We start from the raw sequence: 16,971 nt of genomic DNA, 5'->3' as shown, positions 1-16,971 counted from the left end.
TGCGTTGGCCGGGAATCGAACCCAGGTCAACTGCTTGGAAGGCAGCTATGCTCACCACTATACCACCAACGCACACCCACAGGAAGCCTGCAGGACACCACCAGAGAATGCTTTTTTTAATTTTTTTTTTATTAAACAGAATTTACAAATACAAATACAACAAGAGGATCAGAGTCATGTACAAGAGAAAAAAAACGCAGCAGAAAAAAGCATTTAACTACCAGAGGTAATTAAGTAATTATGTGATCAAATTGTATATTTTACACGTATCATATTTTCCTTGCTTTAATATTTCTCAATTATTTATAAACTTTAGTTTCAACATGCATGCGTTTCCTGTAAAAAATAAAACTCAGCACACAGTTTTTCTTTTAACAACATTTCGAGTACCTCTGGCATTCATGAAAAAGACATACACAAAAGCAAATAACTAACTCTAAGACTGTCTAAACTATTGAGTTTTTCAAAGAACCAGAACTATAACAGTCCTTAACACTTAACTACACCATTCCAAACTAACACTAAAGAAACACTAGTATATACTGGTATAACAAATATAACCAAACATAATCATTAACTGAGCAGTCACTGGGAGCAAATCTCCTTCCCGTCCACAAAGGCCCTCGCTCCCACAAAGTAGGCTCTCCTCCCCTCTCTTCTGGCAGCTTCAACCTGGGGCCACAGCTGGTTCCTGGTGCTCCTGTCCGCGGCAGACAGGTCCTCTGCAAACCTCAGTTTGTTCCCATTCAAATACTCATTCCCCCTCGCCGCTCGCCACAGCATGTCCCTCGCCGTCCTCTTGGTGAACTGTATTATAATCGATCTGGGGCGCACTTGCCCAGACATGTTCGCTCTCCCGAGCCTGTGAACAAAGTCAATGGTCGATATTACGTCCTCCTGGTCCGGCAGGGTCCTTTTACAGATACCCTTCACTGTTGCAACAAGGTCCTTATCACGTTCCTCTTTAACTCCAAATAATTATAAATTCCATCATCGACGGTATCTATCTACATCGTTCACTTTCAATTCAAGTTCTTTAATATGCTTTTCTTGTTTGGTATTTACTTGTTTAAGAACTTTTACTTCACTCTTTAAGTCTTCAACCTCTTTAAACACACAGTCCATGGACTTTTTAAGACTTTCGATTGCGACTGTATTAGATCGAATCATTTCCTTCAGCTCACCCAAGCTCTGTGCCATCATGTTGAAGATGTTGGTCTGGAGCTCCTCCAGCGTCAGGTCGCCCCTTCCTCTCTTGGCTGCCGGGGTTTTCACAGGTGTGCTGGGCAGGGACTCCGGCTCTTCCTCTGGCAGCTGAGTCTCACTTGGGCTGCGAACGCTCGCGTACGAGCGCATCTCCAGCACTCTTTCCACGTCCCCTCCAGCTGCTTCACTTTTCCCTTTAGTTGCCATCAATTTTCTTGTAGTGCTATACATATACGATTGAGGTTTCTTAGACTTCTCCTTCGAAGACCCAGCACTCTCTTTTCTTTTCCCAGTGTTACTCATATCGAAATTCTTAAACCTAAAAAAAATCGTTTTTTTTTCTTTCAATTATAACTGAAGTTTAAACAAGTAGTGTTAAGTCCTTATTTTTCTGTAGTCAAAAAAAGCAAAAATTAACATTCAGGTCATGAAAAACTCAAAAAAAAATCCTCAACCACTAAACTTTACCTCCCACCTGAGCGCCATCTTGAACGCCCCTACCACCAGAGAATGCTCACGATTTCGGAAGCTGTCTCCGGGACGTGCTGATTCCACACATCCTGAATAAATCATGATATTGTTAGTTGCTGTAGCTAGACGTTCAAATGAGTTTCATGGCCAGATGGACTGTTTCCTCCAGCGGTATAGTATTGCAGTGAGACAGCACGATGCCTGCAAGACTATGTCACGCTAAACGCCACAGATTGTGTTTGTCCGTTCATGTCAGTCATCCTGCAGCCACGGGAAGTGGGACACAAACATGCCGCAATGCTTTCAAGACGTTAGGATTTGTTTGTGCAACATCCGAGAAGAGTACTTGTGGCTTGAATGTGAACTGTACGTGCCCGCCCCCTTTCCTCTGTAGTGCATGAGTTCCTCCCAGCATGCCCTTCGTCATTGTTCTGTCATCTTGTATTTAAAGGGTTGTATTTCTGCTGCTGAAAAGAATCAACGGCTTTCTTTGTTCCCAAAGGAGCCCTTGTCTGTCATGAAATTCTTCAAAACCTCAAGCTAGAAGAAGACGACAAATATGAAGCGTTACAGCAACGACATGCCATGAGACAATTGATAACGATTTCCATAGGATCCCCGCGGTTGCCTGGCAACCGTCAGCTTTGCGCAGTGGCAGTATCGTAGCCTGTGAGGTTTAGCCGAGGCGGGATTATTGCTAGTTGAAAACTTTTCCCAATACCCCGCTTCCGCCAGTTTGCAATACAATCGGCGAAAGCAATTTTTGACAGTCTCGTTAGAGACTGAGCAAGGTGTTTAAAGACAGATTTGGTCATGGTGACATCATGGTAGAAAGAAGCGAGCTTGTTCCCAGTGGGCATTGATTCGTCGAATATACGTATATTTACGGTGAAATTACGGCTATACGTATATATACGTCGCCTCGAAGTATAATCAACGTCGAATTGCAACCGTAAAATTGACGACATTAACAAACGCATATATAACGTCGAAAACACATCTAACACAGTGCCTGAGGCTTTTTACTGTATGTATCGTGTGTGCCGCAACTAGGAGTATACGGCACTCTGCACAGTGTACGAAGTAAATTATTTTCGCAGCAATTAATTTACACGTGTATAATAAATATAGTAAATATAATAAATTAATTACTGCGAAAATAATTTACTTCGTACACTGTGCAGAGTGCCGTATACTCCTAGTTGCGGCACACACGATACATACAGTAAAAAGCCTCAGGCACTGTGTTAGATGTTTTTTCGACGTTATATATGCGTTTATTCATGTCGTCGATTTTACGGTTGCAATTCGACGTTGATTATACGTCGAGGCGACGTATATATACGTATAGCCGTAATTTCGCCGTAAATATACGTATATTCGACGAATCAATGCCCACAGCTTGGCATACAAGGGTTTTGCTGAGGGGGTCTTGCCACCTGCCTGAAAAAAAACAGTAAAATGTTTGAGTGCCTATAGAGTTTCTATTTTTATTTTCTTGACAAAAGTCCCCCATCAGTGCGCGGTGCCCGAGGAAAAATCTGTAGGGGGGCGTCTGAAATTCTGAGGGGGGAGTGATATTTCGGTTGAAACGGAGCTGTACGGTGCAGCTACCCAAATGAAATCTCGCAGCTATGCCATTGATTAGTGCTTCATGATAGAAGATAACGACTAGCAATCTGGTATTTGCGATGAAGTTCAGTTTCACATTTTTCGTCACTCTCAAGGTTTGTATTGCCTGGAGTGAAAAGTACCATAAGCGTTCATTTTTGCAGCTACATGGACGTTCTGAATCGTTAAGAAAAAAATGTTGTAAAACCAACAGAAAGCACAGACTGCTATAACTAGTCCTAGTTATATAACGATTTTAAGTATAATGATAAACTACTGCAAGGAATCGGTCCACCTGAGCAAACAGGATCGTAATGTTGACACTCAATAATATGTGCAGTTCCTGGACGGATAGCCCTCCTGCCCATCAAACAGACTGAGTGACTGTTCGTGTCATTTAGTGTTGTCTGACCATTGACAAAGTACAACTATTTTTTTAGGGTGCAAATTAAGTTAGGTAAAACTTTTTGCCCAAAACTGAAGGGGCGACATTCCCCCCTCCCCCCGTGATGCCAGGCCTGTCCCCATCCTATTCCATAATGTCATTATATATAATACCATACAACGGTGACCGATCCTTACTTATTGCATGCGTTAAAATTGCACATCAGCTCATAGCAGCGATGTATTATCAATGTTAAATTTCAACCATAATATCGACAACATTAATAAACGCATACATTGAGAAAATATCGAACCCAGCATATTTTCCGGTTATATACCACAATGCATTGCTAGTATTCGTTGGTCACCATTTTGGACACGTTTTTCAAACGTAGAAGTATATCCGAAAATATCTCAGCAATCCTCTTTTGACGAGTAAGTATGAACAATAATAATACTATCTGAATACATACAGATCTTTCTTAATATTATTTTGATTAAAATAGTATGTGAATAAGCAAAAAAATGGCACATAAAATAGTGTGAATGGGGAAGATGACACAAAATCGTTTTGCCGTTTCTCTTATTCTTATTCTATGTTGTACTTTCAAACTTTGGGTACTCTTTAATTAGGACAGACTTTATTGCTCAACTGCTATGATGCAAGCCAAATTTTATACATTTATTTCAGCTTTGAGCTTAGTAAACCGTTCATTTTTTAGATTATACTAAAGAAGATATTAATCATCAATTATTTGGGAAGTAATATTATATAATTTTCTCCTAGCTGCGGTGCTGAAGTCCCACCCTACATCAACAGAAAAAGAAATAAAGGAGCACGCAATGTGTTACTTGAAGAATGCATATGCAAGGCAGGGGGCCAAGAGATCTGGACTCTGAAAATAATAGGTTTTTGGTTCTAACTGTTAGGACAATTAGACAGGGTTTGCAAATAGTGGACAAAAATCGTCTTAACTTCCATTGTAATATTTTATATTTTATGTAATATTTTTTTCTTGGAAATATAGAAGTTGTACATTTTAAAATGTATATTTTAATCAAAATGTGGTTTTGAGCTAGTGTGTTAATGTAATTAGTTTTGTGTTTGTCATTACTATACTGTATATTGCCATGTTACCAGAATTTGAAGCTGAAGTTTAAGACTAGTTGTGTTTTTTATGATTATTGCCCATATGTTGATTGTTGATTGATTGTATACAATGTATAATTTGAAATACATATGTTTCAGGTGTGAATGTGTATTTTCAGAATACATTTCTAAACCTAATCATTGGCTTGTTTTACTTGTTTCTACACCTATAAAATCTATCTTTGATGTATAATAGACCTCTACCCATATACGTATAATAGACCTCTAATGTTATCCCTATAATAGACCTCTAACCATATACGTATAATAGACCTCTAAAGTTATCCGGAACTCCAACCATATATGTATAATAGTCCTCTAAATTTATCCGTATAATAGAACTCCAACCATTTATGTATAATGAACGTCTAAATATAGACGTATAATTGACGTTTAACTTTAGACGTATATTAGAATTTCATTCTAGACGAATTGTAGACCACATTTAGACGTCTAAGATATGCGTTTAATAGACGTATATTATACGTCTTTTGCCCAATGGGTTACGTCTCAACAGAAACGCTCTTTAGCTCTTTCAGCGTTATGCAGAGAACATCGTCTGTCGAGATCATTTTTAGTCAGCGCGAAACGCCGTGTGCTGTCAGTTTGATTTCATATTGCTCGTAGCGGCGCCTGGCTTTTGTCTGTCAAACGTTAGGTTGCGCTTCTTCATGCTGCATCGTCGGCATGAGTGGAGCTTTATAAACGTCTGTACTTACTGCGCCCCATAAGAAATCGTTTGTCCCCATTCAAAAGAGATTGTGCGATGTCCTGCAGCAAACCTTTGACAGTTTGAAAAGAGGAATTTATTCTGCTTCCTGTGCGTGCAGTAGTTACAAAGTTGAACGCCTTTACACGATCTGCTGCAGTTTTCAGTGGGCGGGCTTTGTCAAATGGTTTGGAAAAACGCACTGTGTTTCGGCTCGGGAAACATCATGAGCAGTGTCCTGCATGTTTTCTGTGTATAGCTGTCTTTTAACGCATACAGAATTAATTCGAAATCATTGATTTCTCCAATTAACAAGGGTCCCTTAAAGGATGAGTCAAAGTAACGTCTAATCGGATTAGTTTCCTTAGAGCTGGTTCAGAGTTTGCTCAAGAGTTTACCTTTCACAGATGCGCAAAGAAGAATGTTGGGGGTGCACGCTTCAAGGCGCCTTACAGCTGTAGGGAGTGATTCGAGACGATTCGTGGCGTGTGCTCGTTCCCATATACCGTACGACCCGGGGTGCAGTGCTAGGTTGACGACCGGGGTAAAGTTAGCTCGAAGTTCGAAAACGATTTTGGCACGCCTGTAGCGCTTTCACGAAACCTCTTAGAATTGCGAGAATGCTTGTTTTGTGTATAAAATACATTGTGGATGCTTTCTCAGCCTTTACTTTTTCGTTTTTATGACATTTTTTTGACCAAGCACGAATATTCTTTTGTCCATATCTTCGCAATGGAAGCACAGAACGCCGTCAAACCAAATGCATTTTAAAGACCACGACTTGTGGATATTTCCACACTCTTTACATCAAACTATCAGTGAGCTAATTATCTTTTTTTAAACCTCCGGTTTTTCATCGATGCGTAATTACGCACGAACTGGAACCCGGGGGACTGCTGTGTGCACACGTTCACAACGCGAGAAATACTGTTCAAATCGCTTCGTGCGAAAAACCCGTATATGACCATAGGAAGCAGAACAGCGCAGTCTCCCATTACCCAGACTGTAAGCACGGGAATAAAGCTTTGTTTGACTTCTGAAACCCTTCCTTTACGCCCTGTTTTCATTCAGGTAAGGGTCAACTATATTGAAAATACTACTGACAGCAGGAAGATTAAAATATTCTTTACTCAGCATCTTATTAAAAACAGCTCCCATGATGTTCAAACCGATTTTTTACACAGAACACTGACACAGCTTTGCATTCTGAATCTCTTTTTCTCATGCTTTTATTTAATATGGCACAATGCACTGGGATAGGGGTATTCTGTTCACAAACCAATAGCATTTAAACCACAGCACCCACAATGCTGCAAGTGTTTTGCACACTAAGCAGGTCCTCTGACTTTTCCCAGCTTTATTTTGGGTTGTGGAACCTTTCTTTATATTTTTTAGGATTTTCTGAAGATAACACTACAGGTGGGATGGGTGGGTTGTCTTCATGGCTCAATAGCATTTCAAATACAGCACCCACACTGCTGAAACCAAGTGTTTTACACACCAGACAGGCCCCCGAACCTCATACAACCTTACTGTGGCTGTGGCCCCTGTCTTTATTTTGTAATGAGTTTCTGAAGATAACACTACAGGTAATACACTGGGACAGGTGGGTCGTCTTCATGGCTCAATAGCATTTCAAATACAGCACCCACTCTGCTGAAACCAAGTGTTTTACACACCAGACAGGCCCCCAAACCTCATACAACCTTACTGTAGCTGTGGCCCCTTTCTTTAATTTTTTATGATTTTCTGAAGATTACACTACAGGTAATACACTGGGACGGGTGGGTCGTCTTCATGGCTCAATAGCATTTCAAATACAGCACCCACTCTGCTGAAACCAAGTGTTTTACACACCAGACAGGCCCCCGAACCTCATACAACCTTACTGTGGCTGTGGCCCCTGTCTTTATTTTGTAATGAGTTTCTGAAGATTACACTACAGGTAATACACTGGGACGGGTGGGTCGTCTTCATGGCTCAATAGCATTTCAAATACAGCACCCACTCTGCTGAAACCAAGTGTTTTACACACCAGACAGGCCCCCAAACCTCATACAACCTTACTGTAGCTGTGGCCCCTTTCTTTAATTTTTTATGATTTTCTGAAGATTACACTACAGGTAATACACTGGGACGGGTGGGTCGTCTTCATGGCTCAATAGCATTTCAAATACAGCACCCACTCTGCTGAAACTAAGTGGTTTACACACCAGACAGGCCCCCAAACCTCATACAACCTTACTGTGGCTGTGGCCCCTGTCTTTATTTTGTAATGAGTTTCTGAAGATAACACTACAGGTAATACACTGGGACAGGTGGGTCGTCTTCATGGCTTCATGATTTTTTGACTGTAATCAAGTGTTGTGCACTTGTGCAAGTGTCAGGCCTCCTGACCTTTCACAGTCATGCTTTGTTGTGTGAAACTTTAATTCTCTTTTTAGGATTTTTTGAACATGGGAACTTCCACCGAGATGAATGAGGTGCTCTTCAATAGCTTTTTCATCTATACACACAAGCGTATGTAACCAAGACACTCAGAACCAACAGAATCAACGTGAAGTCATAGAAAAACAAGAATGCCCCCGAGACATCTGCACCCCCCTCTTGGACCACTCTGGTATCAACACCCCCAAACCAATCCATACCAGCTAACAAGACTCAGAATCGGTGCAACCCTCCAACCTGGACCAAGAGCAGGATGGGACAAGTACCTGCACCACACTACGCACCCCTCATCCAGACCAGCAGGACAGCCAGACAGCACCATCATGACACACATAATGAGATCACTCTCTGTCAGTATGTGTAACATTCTGGGCCTGGGCTCCTCTGTATTTTGGCTGAAGGGAGTTCAACAACATTATTAAACGGACTGACATCATAATCTGACAAGATACATTGTTTAGGGGAGACTTGTCCACCCACTGTCCCCCTGGTAACGTGAAGATCATTGTCCCTTGGCTTACCTAAACCAGAATCACTTGGGTCTCCGGGGCGGATCGGTGTATGGTACAAAGTCTTAAAAACAGAACATTGTTGAATTGTCTATAAAAAACAACCAATATCCCTTGGATTTCCCAAACACAAAGCTGGAGCAAGTATACTAACTCCATACCCTTAAACTACAAAAGGCCTGTGGCGTAGACAGGGTAAACAGCCACATCATGTGACATAACTGCATGAGCCTAGTGATGAGCCTAGTTTAAAATACTCAACCCCATCCTGAAGTACGGATGTTTTCCTTTGGCCTGGAATCCAGGACTGATCACCTGACCCTAACAACTGCCGGAGCATTTGTGTGAACAGTAACCTGGGCTAGCTATTCACCAGTATCTTCAATACCCTATTACTGGCAGCTTGTCAAATACAGTGTCCTGAATAGAAGTCAGATCGACTTCATATGAAGCTGGCACATATCTGACCACATACGCACTCAACACACACTTTAAATGAACAGAAAAATAGTGACCTGTGTCTTTGATTTCTAAAAAGCAATAGGCTCTATTTTGAACAAATAACAAATATACAAACTTTCAATGTGGGGTAAGAGGTACAGTCCACAACTGATTTTTTTTAGCGTACTCAGAAAGTATAAGCGGTTTGAAAATACTTACATAAATTATTTTAGGAAGACTGTGTTGGTTTTTGTATCATTTGTGTTTGTGTTGACTCTTATTGAGATCTCCAGTCACCTGCCCTTATAGATGGAGAACAAAAGAATTTTGTACTACAGTCTTACTTTACCTGGAGGTGGAAAAAGAAAGCCTCCATTACCAGTGTCTGAAATGTTGACAACTGACCACACCATTGTCAGTATAGAACGTTGGCTACGGAAATTCATGTTTGACATCTCAACATGTACTACCAAGAGAGTGCAGCATGTAGAAACTGACTACAGCTGGGCCCTGATTCACAGTGTTCTTTTTGCCTTCAATGGGGACACCATCCATGCATACTTAAATCGTGCAATGAAAGTCTGCCAAGGCAAACTTAAGTACACAGAACTTCAGATGTTCACTGTTCTGCACCTTTGCTCTGCCCATGTCATAAAGGCTGTCTCTCAAGCAATTAGTAAAAAAACAACAGACAAAGGACTGCGAGACTTTGCAACATTTTCCTTTGCCATCCTGCAAAACAGCACAACTTTGAGTGTCGCCAGAAATGTTTTCAAACACATGTGTATTGTACTCTCAAGCAGGAGGTTCACAAATGAAGTCCAATCTAGTGTCTGCCTCCTTAACGCTTACATTTCTCAAACAACCACACCAGACCAGATGGAAAAGGAAGCAGAAGTCAAAGACACAGATGAGGTACTGTACCCAAAAATGAGAGGCAGCCTGGGCCGCTCTCCTTTCGCTGTGGAGTTCAAAGGTATTTATGAAGACAGCATATCAGCTCAAGGACATGATGACTATGGGACACAACACAATGTGAACCCCTATTTCTGTGAAGACATAATAAGATTTCTGTTGCAAAGATACATGGCACTATTTCCACTGTGGAGTGGAATTTTGTTGGGTGACCTGGCAAGATATGCTTCAGACAGCAAAAAAGACATATCAATGTCAGAGGTAGCACAAACAAGAGCCACTAATTGTCATGTTGAGACCTGGTTTGGCATTGTCAAGCATTCAATACTTCAGCACAGGAGGAAACTGAGGCCAGCAGAGTTTATTACGATAATGAGACAATCCCTCCGAGGCCGGTACAGAGAACATATAATCCAAAATGCTCTCCCCAAAAAGGTTTTGACGGCTCCATTGATCACCACTAAGACACGTCATGAACATGCACAGGAACAATGGGCAAAGAGAGCACCAGGTGTAGGCAAAGAAACAAAAAATAAATTCTACAGCGCACCACAGAAAATTCCAATCCCCAAAAAAATGAGAACACAGGAAAAAAAAGTTAGCAATAGAAATATTGAAACAAATGAAAAATCGCCAGATGACAGCAACGGCCTGCAAGTACAGCAGGGGAAAGCAGGAACCACAGAATATAAAGAATGGCAGCACAAAGAAGAAAGGAAAGTGTCACCCAAGCAAGCTGCCGTGGGCATGGCTGAAGTGATCACACCACACTGTGATGCACGCCCCATCTCAAAACTTATAAAAGAGAAAACAGATTTCAAAAAGAAGGTAGGATTTGTATTTCAAATATTTCTCTGTGTGGACATTCACTTCTTTTTCAGAGCTTATGAATGTCATCTTCTACTACTGTAGGTGTTCTTTGTCGTTTCTCTCTAACTTGTTATACTTGTTGACATACTTGTGTTATACTTGTGGTGTGTAATCTCAATTTTCATTATGTTAGGTCCAGTGATCTCTTGTGTATGCTTTTGGCTTGGTAAATCTTTTTTAGGTACACGCCCTTTGGAACATCAATCCGAGTGAATTAGTGGTTGCAGTTTTGCCATCCATACACAGTGCAGACACATATATTCTCAGACACTCGGAGTTTGTGTCTCTGAAACCAGATGAGTGGCTCATAGGCGAGGTAAGATGAAAGTGTTTGATTGCATGCATTTGTTAAGGTTTCGGAGCTTTTGTGTAATCAAATGTGTGTGAGTGCGTGAAATCACATCTTCTTCAATTGTGTTTGCTTTTTCCATAAGACCATTGAGTGTTACTTTCAAGTAGCGAAAGAATCCATGGACTTGGGGAAGAAGGTTTTCCTAATGAACCACTACACAACTGGTGTAATCATGAGTGGGAATAGAGAGCGCATGGCTAGACAACGTTTGTCCAAGGTAAGGACATCAAACACAAATGTTGATGGATTACATTAGTGAGGGGGCAAACATGGTTTTTCACTAACTGATGATTGTTTTATCAATAGAGAAACAAGGAGAGCTACAAGCAATCAAAACAGGTCACAACTGTGCCCATGGTGCTGCCTAAAGAAACTACCTTTATAGTCAGAAATCAAAATTCAAAGGTAGCACACCATCCCTGTGAGGCAGCCTGTTGTACTAATCTTGTCATTTTTTTCATTACAGGTCAACTTTGAAAACTATGAAGCCATTATTAGCTTTTTTAACACTGGTGTCCACTGGAAATTGTTGGTAAGTGTGGTGCAGGTAATCCAAAACAGCGTAGGTTTATAATTACACCTGGAACCATTACAGTTCAAGTGATTATCCTTGTTGCATCTAAAAAAATTACAAAGTCACAATGTATGTGTTCCTCTCCTGTTAAAAAAGGTGGACATTGATAGTGAGTGTCCAAGGCAATGGTGACAGTGCACTTTTCCTAAATTATTATTGTGAATACTGCTGTGTAATGAACAGACAACCAAACAAGTCAAAGTGTCATGTAGGAAAAAAAGTACTGTTAGGTCATTTCCTGACTGTCTTTGCCGAGGTTTGCAAAATATTAAATGTTAAATAATATATAAATATAAATATTATATATATAAAATATTCAAATATTAAAAACCTTTGTTTAAACAACATAAAACTCCTGAAACTGCCTGTGTGTCTGGCCCCACATTAAATGCAACTTCATGTCTGATGATGGGCCCTTTGTTTCTTGCAGTATCTGTATGCTCCATCCCAGAAAGTCTTTGTGGTCGACCCTATGGGGAGTGATGAGATGGGAGACTCCACTGCAGCGGCAAAAAGGTTCAGGTAAGAAATCAAGCATTAGTTTCGTGGTGAAATTCTGCAGGGGCACACATACATTTCAGGTTCAAGTTCAGCATGACAAATATTTCCTCATTTATCAATAACCTATTGTTTTGATTCACAGGGACTTTTTTAAGATGCGAAGGAATGTCCTAGGAAAAGAAGACTGGTTGAATATCAACTGGCACCCAAGCGTGATTGGTCACACCAGGCAAGCAGATGCCTCAAGCTGTGGGGTCTTTGTGATGCAGGTCAGCATAACCTTTCCACGCCGAAATTTTGGACTTAAAACTATTGTATGAGAGATTTTTAGGGAAATAATTGAAACAAACTTTTGTCTGTTAGATGGGCGCAGACATCATTAACAATTTCCCGGATATTCCAACATATATCGAAATAAACAGCAGTGCCAAAGAAATGAGAAAGTTGCGGGAAGACCTGTCAATCAGAATTCTTGAGGCTTCAGGTATTGTACCATTTGATCCTCATTGCCTACGTTTCTTGGTGTATATTATTTTCCTGAAGCATGTTCTCTCTCTGTAACAAGTCTGGATGAAAAAGATTCTCAATTTATTTATATGCAGAACTCATTTGGGTATTCTTTTTGTACTATATAACACAGTGATGAAAAGTTAATTAAATCACATTTCACACAGTTAAAATTCAATGACACTTTGGCCTTCGTCGTGGTTGACACAACCATTGTCTGGGAAAAGTGTGGGTCTAAATTGCCCATAGTGAAGCAAAGCAAACTGAAACATGATAGCTGTGTTATCATGTGCCCCCTTAAAATCATAGCAACACACGCTGACGCAAAAAAGGGTAACAGGTGTTGACAGGAGTATTCTGAGACATGACAATGTGCGGTTTAAGAAGCAGTAGAACACCTAATCAGGAAAGTGCATACGAAAAGGTCTCTATCAAACTGTCTTCAATTATGCAACAATGATCTGTAGATAACATTGGAAAAATCAGTCTATTTGGCATGTTTATTATAGCTCCTCTCCAGGACATGTGCCTGATGTGTGGAGAAACACCAGTGCGGCAGACAAACTGGGTAAGTGAACATCATCTCTATCTGTATGTGTAATGTAAGCACATAATAACAAAACATGCCAGTGAAAGGTGATAGCTGAACTGATATAAGGTTTACTGTCCGTGTAGATTCAGTGTGACAGTTGTGAAAACTGGTTCCATGAATTGTGCATCTCAAAAGAAGAGTATGAAAGCGCAAAGAATGAAGTAACATGGATATGTACATTTTGCCAACCCCAGTTTGGTGAGTATGCTCTGCATGCAAACTATCACTATGAAAGGGTTTTTTAAGCAGGACATGTAGTTTTAGATTCAGCAGAAACATACAGTAGGATGACATATTTCAGTGGACGTTATAATTGTTTGTTATTGTTAAGAAGTTTGGATTGCAGGCTTGTCTTCTGGCATTAATGGTTCTATAAATGAGAGATAACTTTTCAAAAAACACACCAAAGAAGGCACACATAAAAGATTACTGATAATCTGTGCAATTTATTACATGACACAGGCATCTCAAAGATAGAATTACTGTGTCAGATTAATGATTAGACATGGATGCATCAAATCACTTACTAGGTTTCTTTAAAATAGTATAGAAACAAAGACACAACCATGAACACCTAAAAGAGCTTGCCATTTAGCACAGAAACAATATAACGTCTTGCTGTAAAAACACAAAGTAAGAAAAAAGGAGTTTGATTAAGAGAGATCTGGCAAATTGTGCAAATACCTAGATCTTGATTTGTGACCCATTTATACTCCTTGGATCCTTTGCAGTTCGTAACCCTTCTTACGGTTTTATATTTCAGGCACTGTTGATGAGTGAGCATCCACCCCCTACTCCCGAGCATTACATAAAAGACATGCTGGAAACTCAAGAAGACTGTCAACGTGTTCTCAGCAGAATTCACCTCCAAAAGACACGTAAGTACAAGTTTCAATATCCCCCCAAAAATTTTATCTTGGGTAAGAGTAAACTTTCGTACACTTTGCCAAACAATAATGAAAAACACTAGAACACAAAATCACTAGAAACCATTTGTTATCTATTGCCAGAAACCAAACAAAGTCTGTATGAAAACAGTAAAAAAGTTAATCATGACACAACACAGTCCCTTTTAAATATGATCACTACACACTGTTAACATCACTGTAGTAGTGCAAAGAAATGTAAAACGACAGTATGTCACCATGACATGATTTATGTGAAAGATTTCCAGATAAAATTGTATCCATCCTAGTAAGATAGATTAATCAAGAAATTCCACTCCGTTGTGAGAAAGATCAAAGAAAAATGGCTTCTATCAAATAGAAGTGTATCTAGGGTGATTCCTTTTTATTAGGTTTCCAAAACAGTACTCTATCTACCTTCAGACAGGGCACAGTGCTAAAAGGATTCTAACCGGAACAATAAAACACAATTGCATCATCGAAGTCCGAACCCCACTGGCTTTCAATATCGTACCATGTACATCTCCAGGAGTGGAGACTCATGAAAAAGAACAGCCTAGACACCAAAGTGATACTTTTCTTACAGTAAGGTTAAGGTAGTTGTAGGATGCTGTCTAGATCAATGAACAGATTATGTTAACCATAGCAAGCACGTAGCAGAGCATCTAGGCACACAGCCCCTAAATTGTGGAAATATATGTCAGACCTTTTTAAGGATGCCCCATACCTACAAGCATATTTAACAATGCTGTAGTCTTCTACATCGTCTCTGTAGTCTTCTTTATCCCAAGTGATCTAATTCTTTAGGAGGTGCAGAAACATAGATATCAAGTGGGTAAGTAGACAACCACGTTGCAATTGTTTTTTCTGTGTCTAACCCTTTTTTTTTCTCCACACCATGCCTGCCACTGTTCTCTCTTCGGTGCCTTTGGTTGATATTGAGCTCCGTCCCCCATGACAAGGGATCCTCCTGGATTTCTGAAGCAAGGAACCCAGCCTACAAAACTCAAGATCCTGTACTGCTCAACCCAGTGGATGGGACACACTCAACATTAACATCTAGTCTCACATAATATATGAAATAGAATTTACCGTGTCAATCTGCATGGTTGTGCATGTGAACTGTTTCAAGTAACTACTTGTCATACACAACCAGGACCTGGAGGGGAGGTCAACCATCAGGCCTTGGACCCCCAGAGATTTTTTTTCTCCTTTGGAGTTTTTTGTTTTTCTCTCCTTCGTGCCTGATGGTTACACAGTCACATCATCAAGACTGCATACCACACCTTCATTGTGATTACAGATATAGCTTATTTAAAATGTGAAATTAGGAAAAAACTAAACGAAACATGGGAAATAAAAAGAATGTAAAATCTAAAATTTTCAGATGTTGTGATGAAGCTTTTGACTCATGAATAGCACCCCCCTATCCCAGTGTATTACCTGTAGTGTTATCTTCAGAAACTCATTACAAAATAAAGAAAGGAGCCACAGCCACAGTAAGGTTGTATGAGGTTTGGGGGCCTGTCTGGTGTGTAAAACACTTGGTTTCAGCAGAGTGGGTGCTGTATTTGAAATGCTATTGAGCCATGAAGACGACCCACCCGTCCCAGTGTATTACCTGTAGTGTAATCTTCAGAAAATCATAAAAAATTAAAGAAAGGGGCCACAGCTACAGTAAGGTTGTATGAGGTTCGGGGGCCTGTCTGGTGTGTAAAACACTTGGTTTCAGCAGAGTGGGTGCTGTATTTGAAATGCTATTGAGCCATGAAGACGACCCACCCGTCCCAGTGTATTACCTGTAGTGTAATCTTCAGAAAATCATAAAAAATTAAAGAAAGGGGCCACAGCTACAGTAAGGTTGTATGAGGTTCGGGGGCCTGTCTGGTGTGTAAAACACTTGGTTTCAGCAGAGTGGGTGCTGTATTTGAAATGCTATTGAGCCATGAAGACGACCCACCCGTCCCAGTGTATTACCTGTAGTGTAATCTTCAGAAAATCATAAAAAATTAAAGAAAGGGGCCACAGCTACAGTAAGGTTGTATGAGGTTCGGGGGCCTGTCTGGTGTGTAAAACACTTGGTTTCAGCAGAGTGGGTGCTGTATTTGAAATGCTATTGAGCCATGAAGACGACCCACCCGTCCCAGTGTATTACCTGTAGTGTAATCTTCAGAAAATCATAAAAAATTAAAGAAAGGGGCCACAGCTACAGTAAGGTTGTATGAGGTTCGGGGGCCTGTCTGGTGTGTAAAACACTTGGTTTCAGCAGAGTGGGTGCTGTATTTGAAATGCTATTGAGCCATGAAGACGACCCACCCGTCCCAGTGTATTACCTGTAGTGTAATCTTCAGAAAATCATAAAAAATTAAAGAAAGGGGCCACAGCTACAGTAAGGTTGTATGAGGTTCGGGGGCCTGTCTGGTGTGTAAAACACTTGGTTTCAGCAGAGTGGGTGCTGTATTTGAAATGCTATTGAGCCATGAAGACGACCCACCCGTCCCAGTGTATTACCTGTAGTGTAATCTTCAGAAAATCATAAAAAATTAAAGAAAGGGGCCACAGCTACAGTAAGGTTGTATGAGGTTCGGGGGCCTGTCTGGTGTGTAAAACACTTGGTTTCAGCAGAGTGGGTGCTGTATTTGAAATGCTATTGAGCCATGAAGACGACCCACCCGTCCCAGTGTATTACCTGTAGTGTAATCTTCAGAAAATCATAAAAAATTAAAGAAAGGGGCCACAGCTACAGTAAGGTTGTATGAGGTTCGGGGGCCTGTCTGGTGTGTAAAACACTTGGTTTCAGCAGAGTGGGTGCTGTATTTGAAATGC

At 40.5% G+C, this 16,971-nt stretch overlaps 1 protein-coding gene and 2 non-coding genes across 3 annotated transcripts; 2 read left to right on the top strand and 1 right to left on the bottom strand.

The window, feature by feature from the left end:
* Nucleotides 1–72, bottom strand: trnag-ucc (transfer RNA glycine (anticodon UCC)). The gene has a single exon. It is a non-coding gene; the product is annotated as a tRNA-Gly (tRNA).
* A 2,245-nt stretch (nt 73–2,317) lies between these two features.
* On the top strand, nt 2,318–2,459 carry LOC138226294 (U4 spliceosomal RNA). The gene has a single exon (XR_011184479.1). It is a non-coding gene; the product is annotated as a U4 spliceosomal RNA (small nuclear RNA).
* Nucleotides 2,460–10,908: 8,449 nt separating this feature from the next.
* On the top strand, nt 10,909–14,817 carry LOC138226273 (uncharacterized). Its single transcript, XM_069186264.1, has 9 exons — nt 10,909–11,030; nt 11,149–11,283; nt 11,533–11,598; nt 12,071–12,162; nt 12,284–12,410; nt 12,505–12,625; nt 13,158–13,216; nt 13,324–13,438; nt 14,004–14,817. The coding sequence occupies exons 2-9, from the start codon at nt 11,185–11,187 to the stop codon at nt 14,018–14,020; spliced, it is 696 nt and encodes a 231-aa protein (XP_069042365.1). The 5' UTR covers nt 10,909–11,030; nt 11,149–11,184; the 3' UTR covers nt 14,021–14,817.
* The last annotated feature ends 2,154 nt before the right edge of the window (nt 14,818–16,971 follow it).

Source organism: Lepisosteus oculatus, unplaced genomic scaffold, assembly GCF_040954835.1.
Source record: "Lepisosteus oculatus isolate fLepOcu1 unplaced genomic scaffold, fLepOcu1.hap2 HAP2_SCAFFOLD_131, whole genome shotgun sequence".
NCBI classification, from domain to species: Eukaryota; Metazoa; Chordata; class Actinopteri; order Semionotiformes; family Lepisosteidae; genus Lepisosteus; species Lepisosteus oculatus.
Note: the sequence above shows the minus strand (reverse complement) of the source record. Positions and strands in the feature narration are given on the sequence as shown.

Bases quoted from the DNA above. Each gene is read 5' to 3' on its own strand.
- LOC138226273 (XM_069186264.1), top strand. From the start codon at position 11,185: ATGGACTTGGGGAAGAAGGTTTTCCTAATGAACCACTACACAACTGGT. The intron at 11,284-11,532 runs GTAAGGACATCA...TTTTCATTACAG, and splicing joins CTAGACAACGTTTGTCCAAG to GTCAACTTTGAAAACTATGA. The intron at 12,411-12,504 runs GTCAGCATAACC...TTTGTCTGTTAG, and splicing joins GTGGGGTCTTTGTGATGCAG to ATGGGCGCAGACATCATTAA.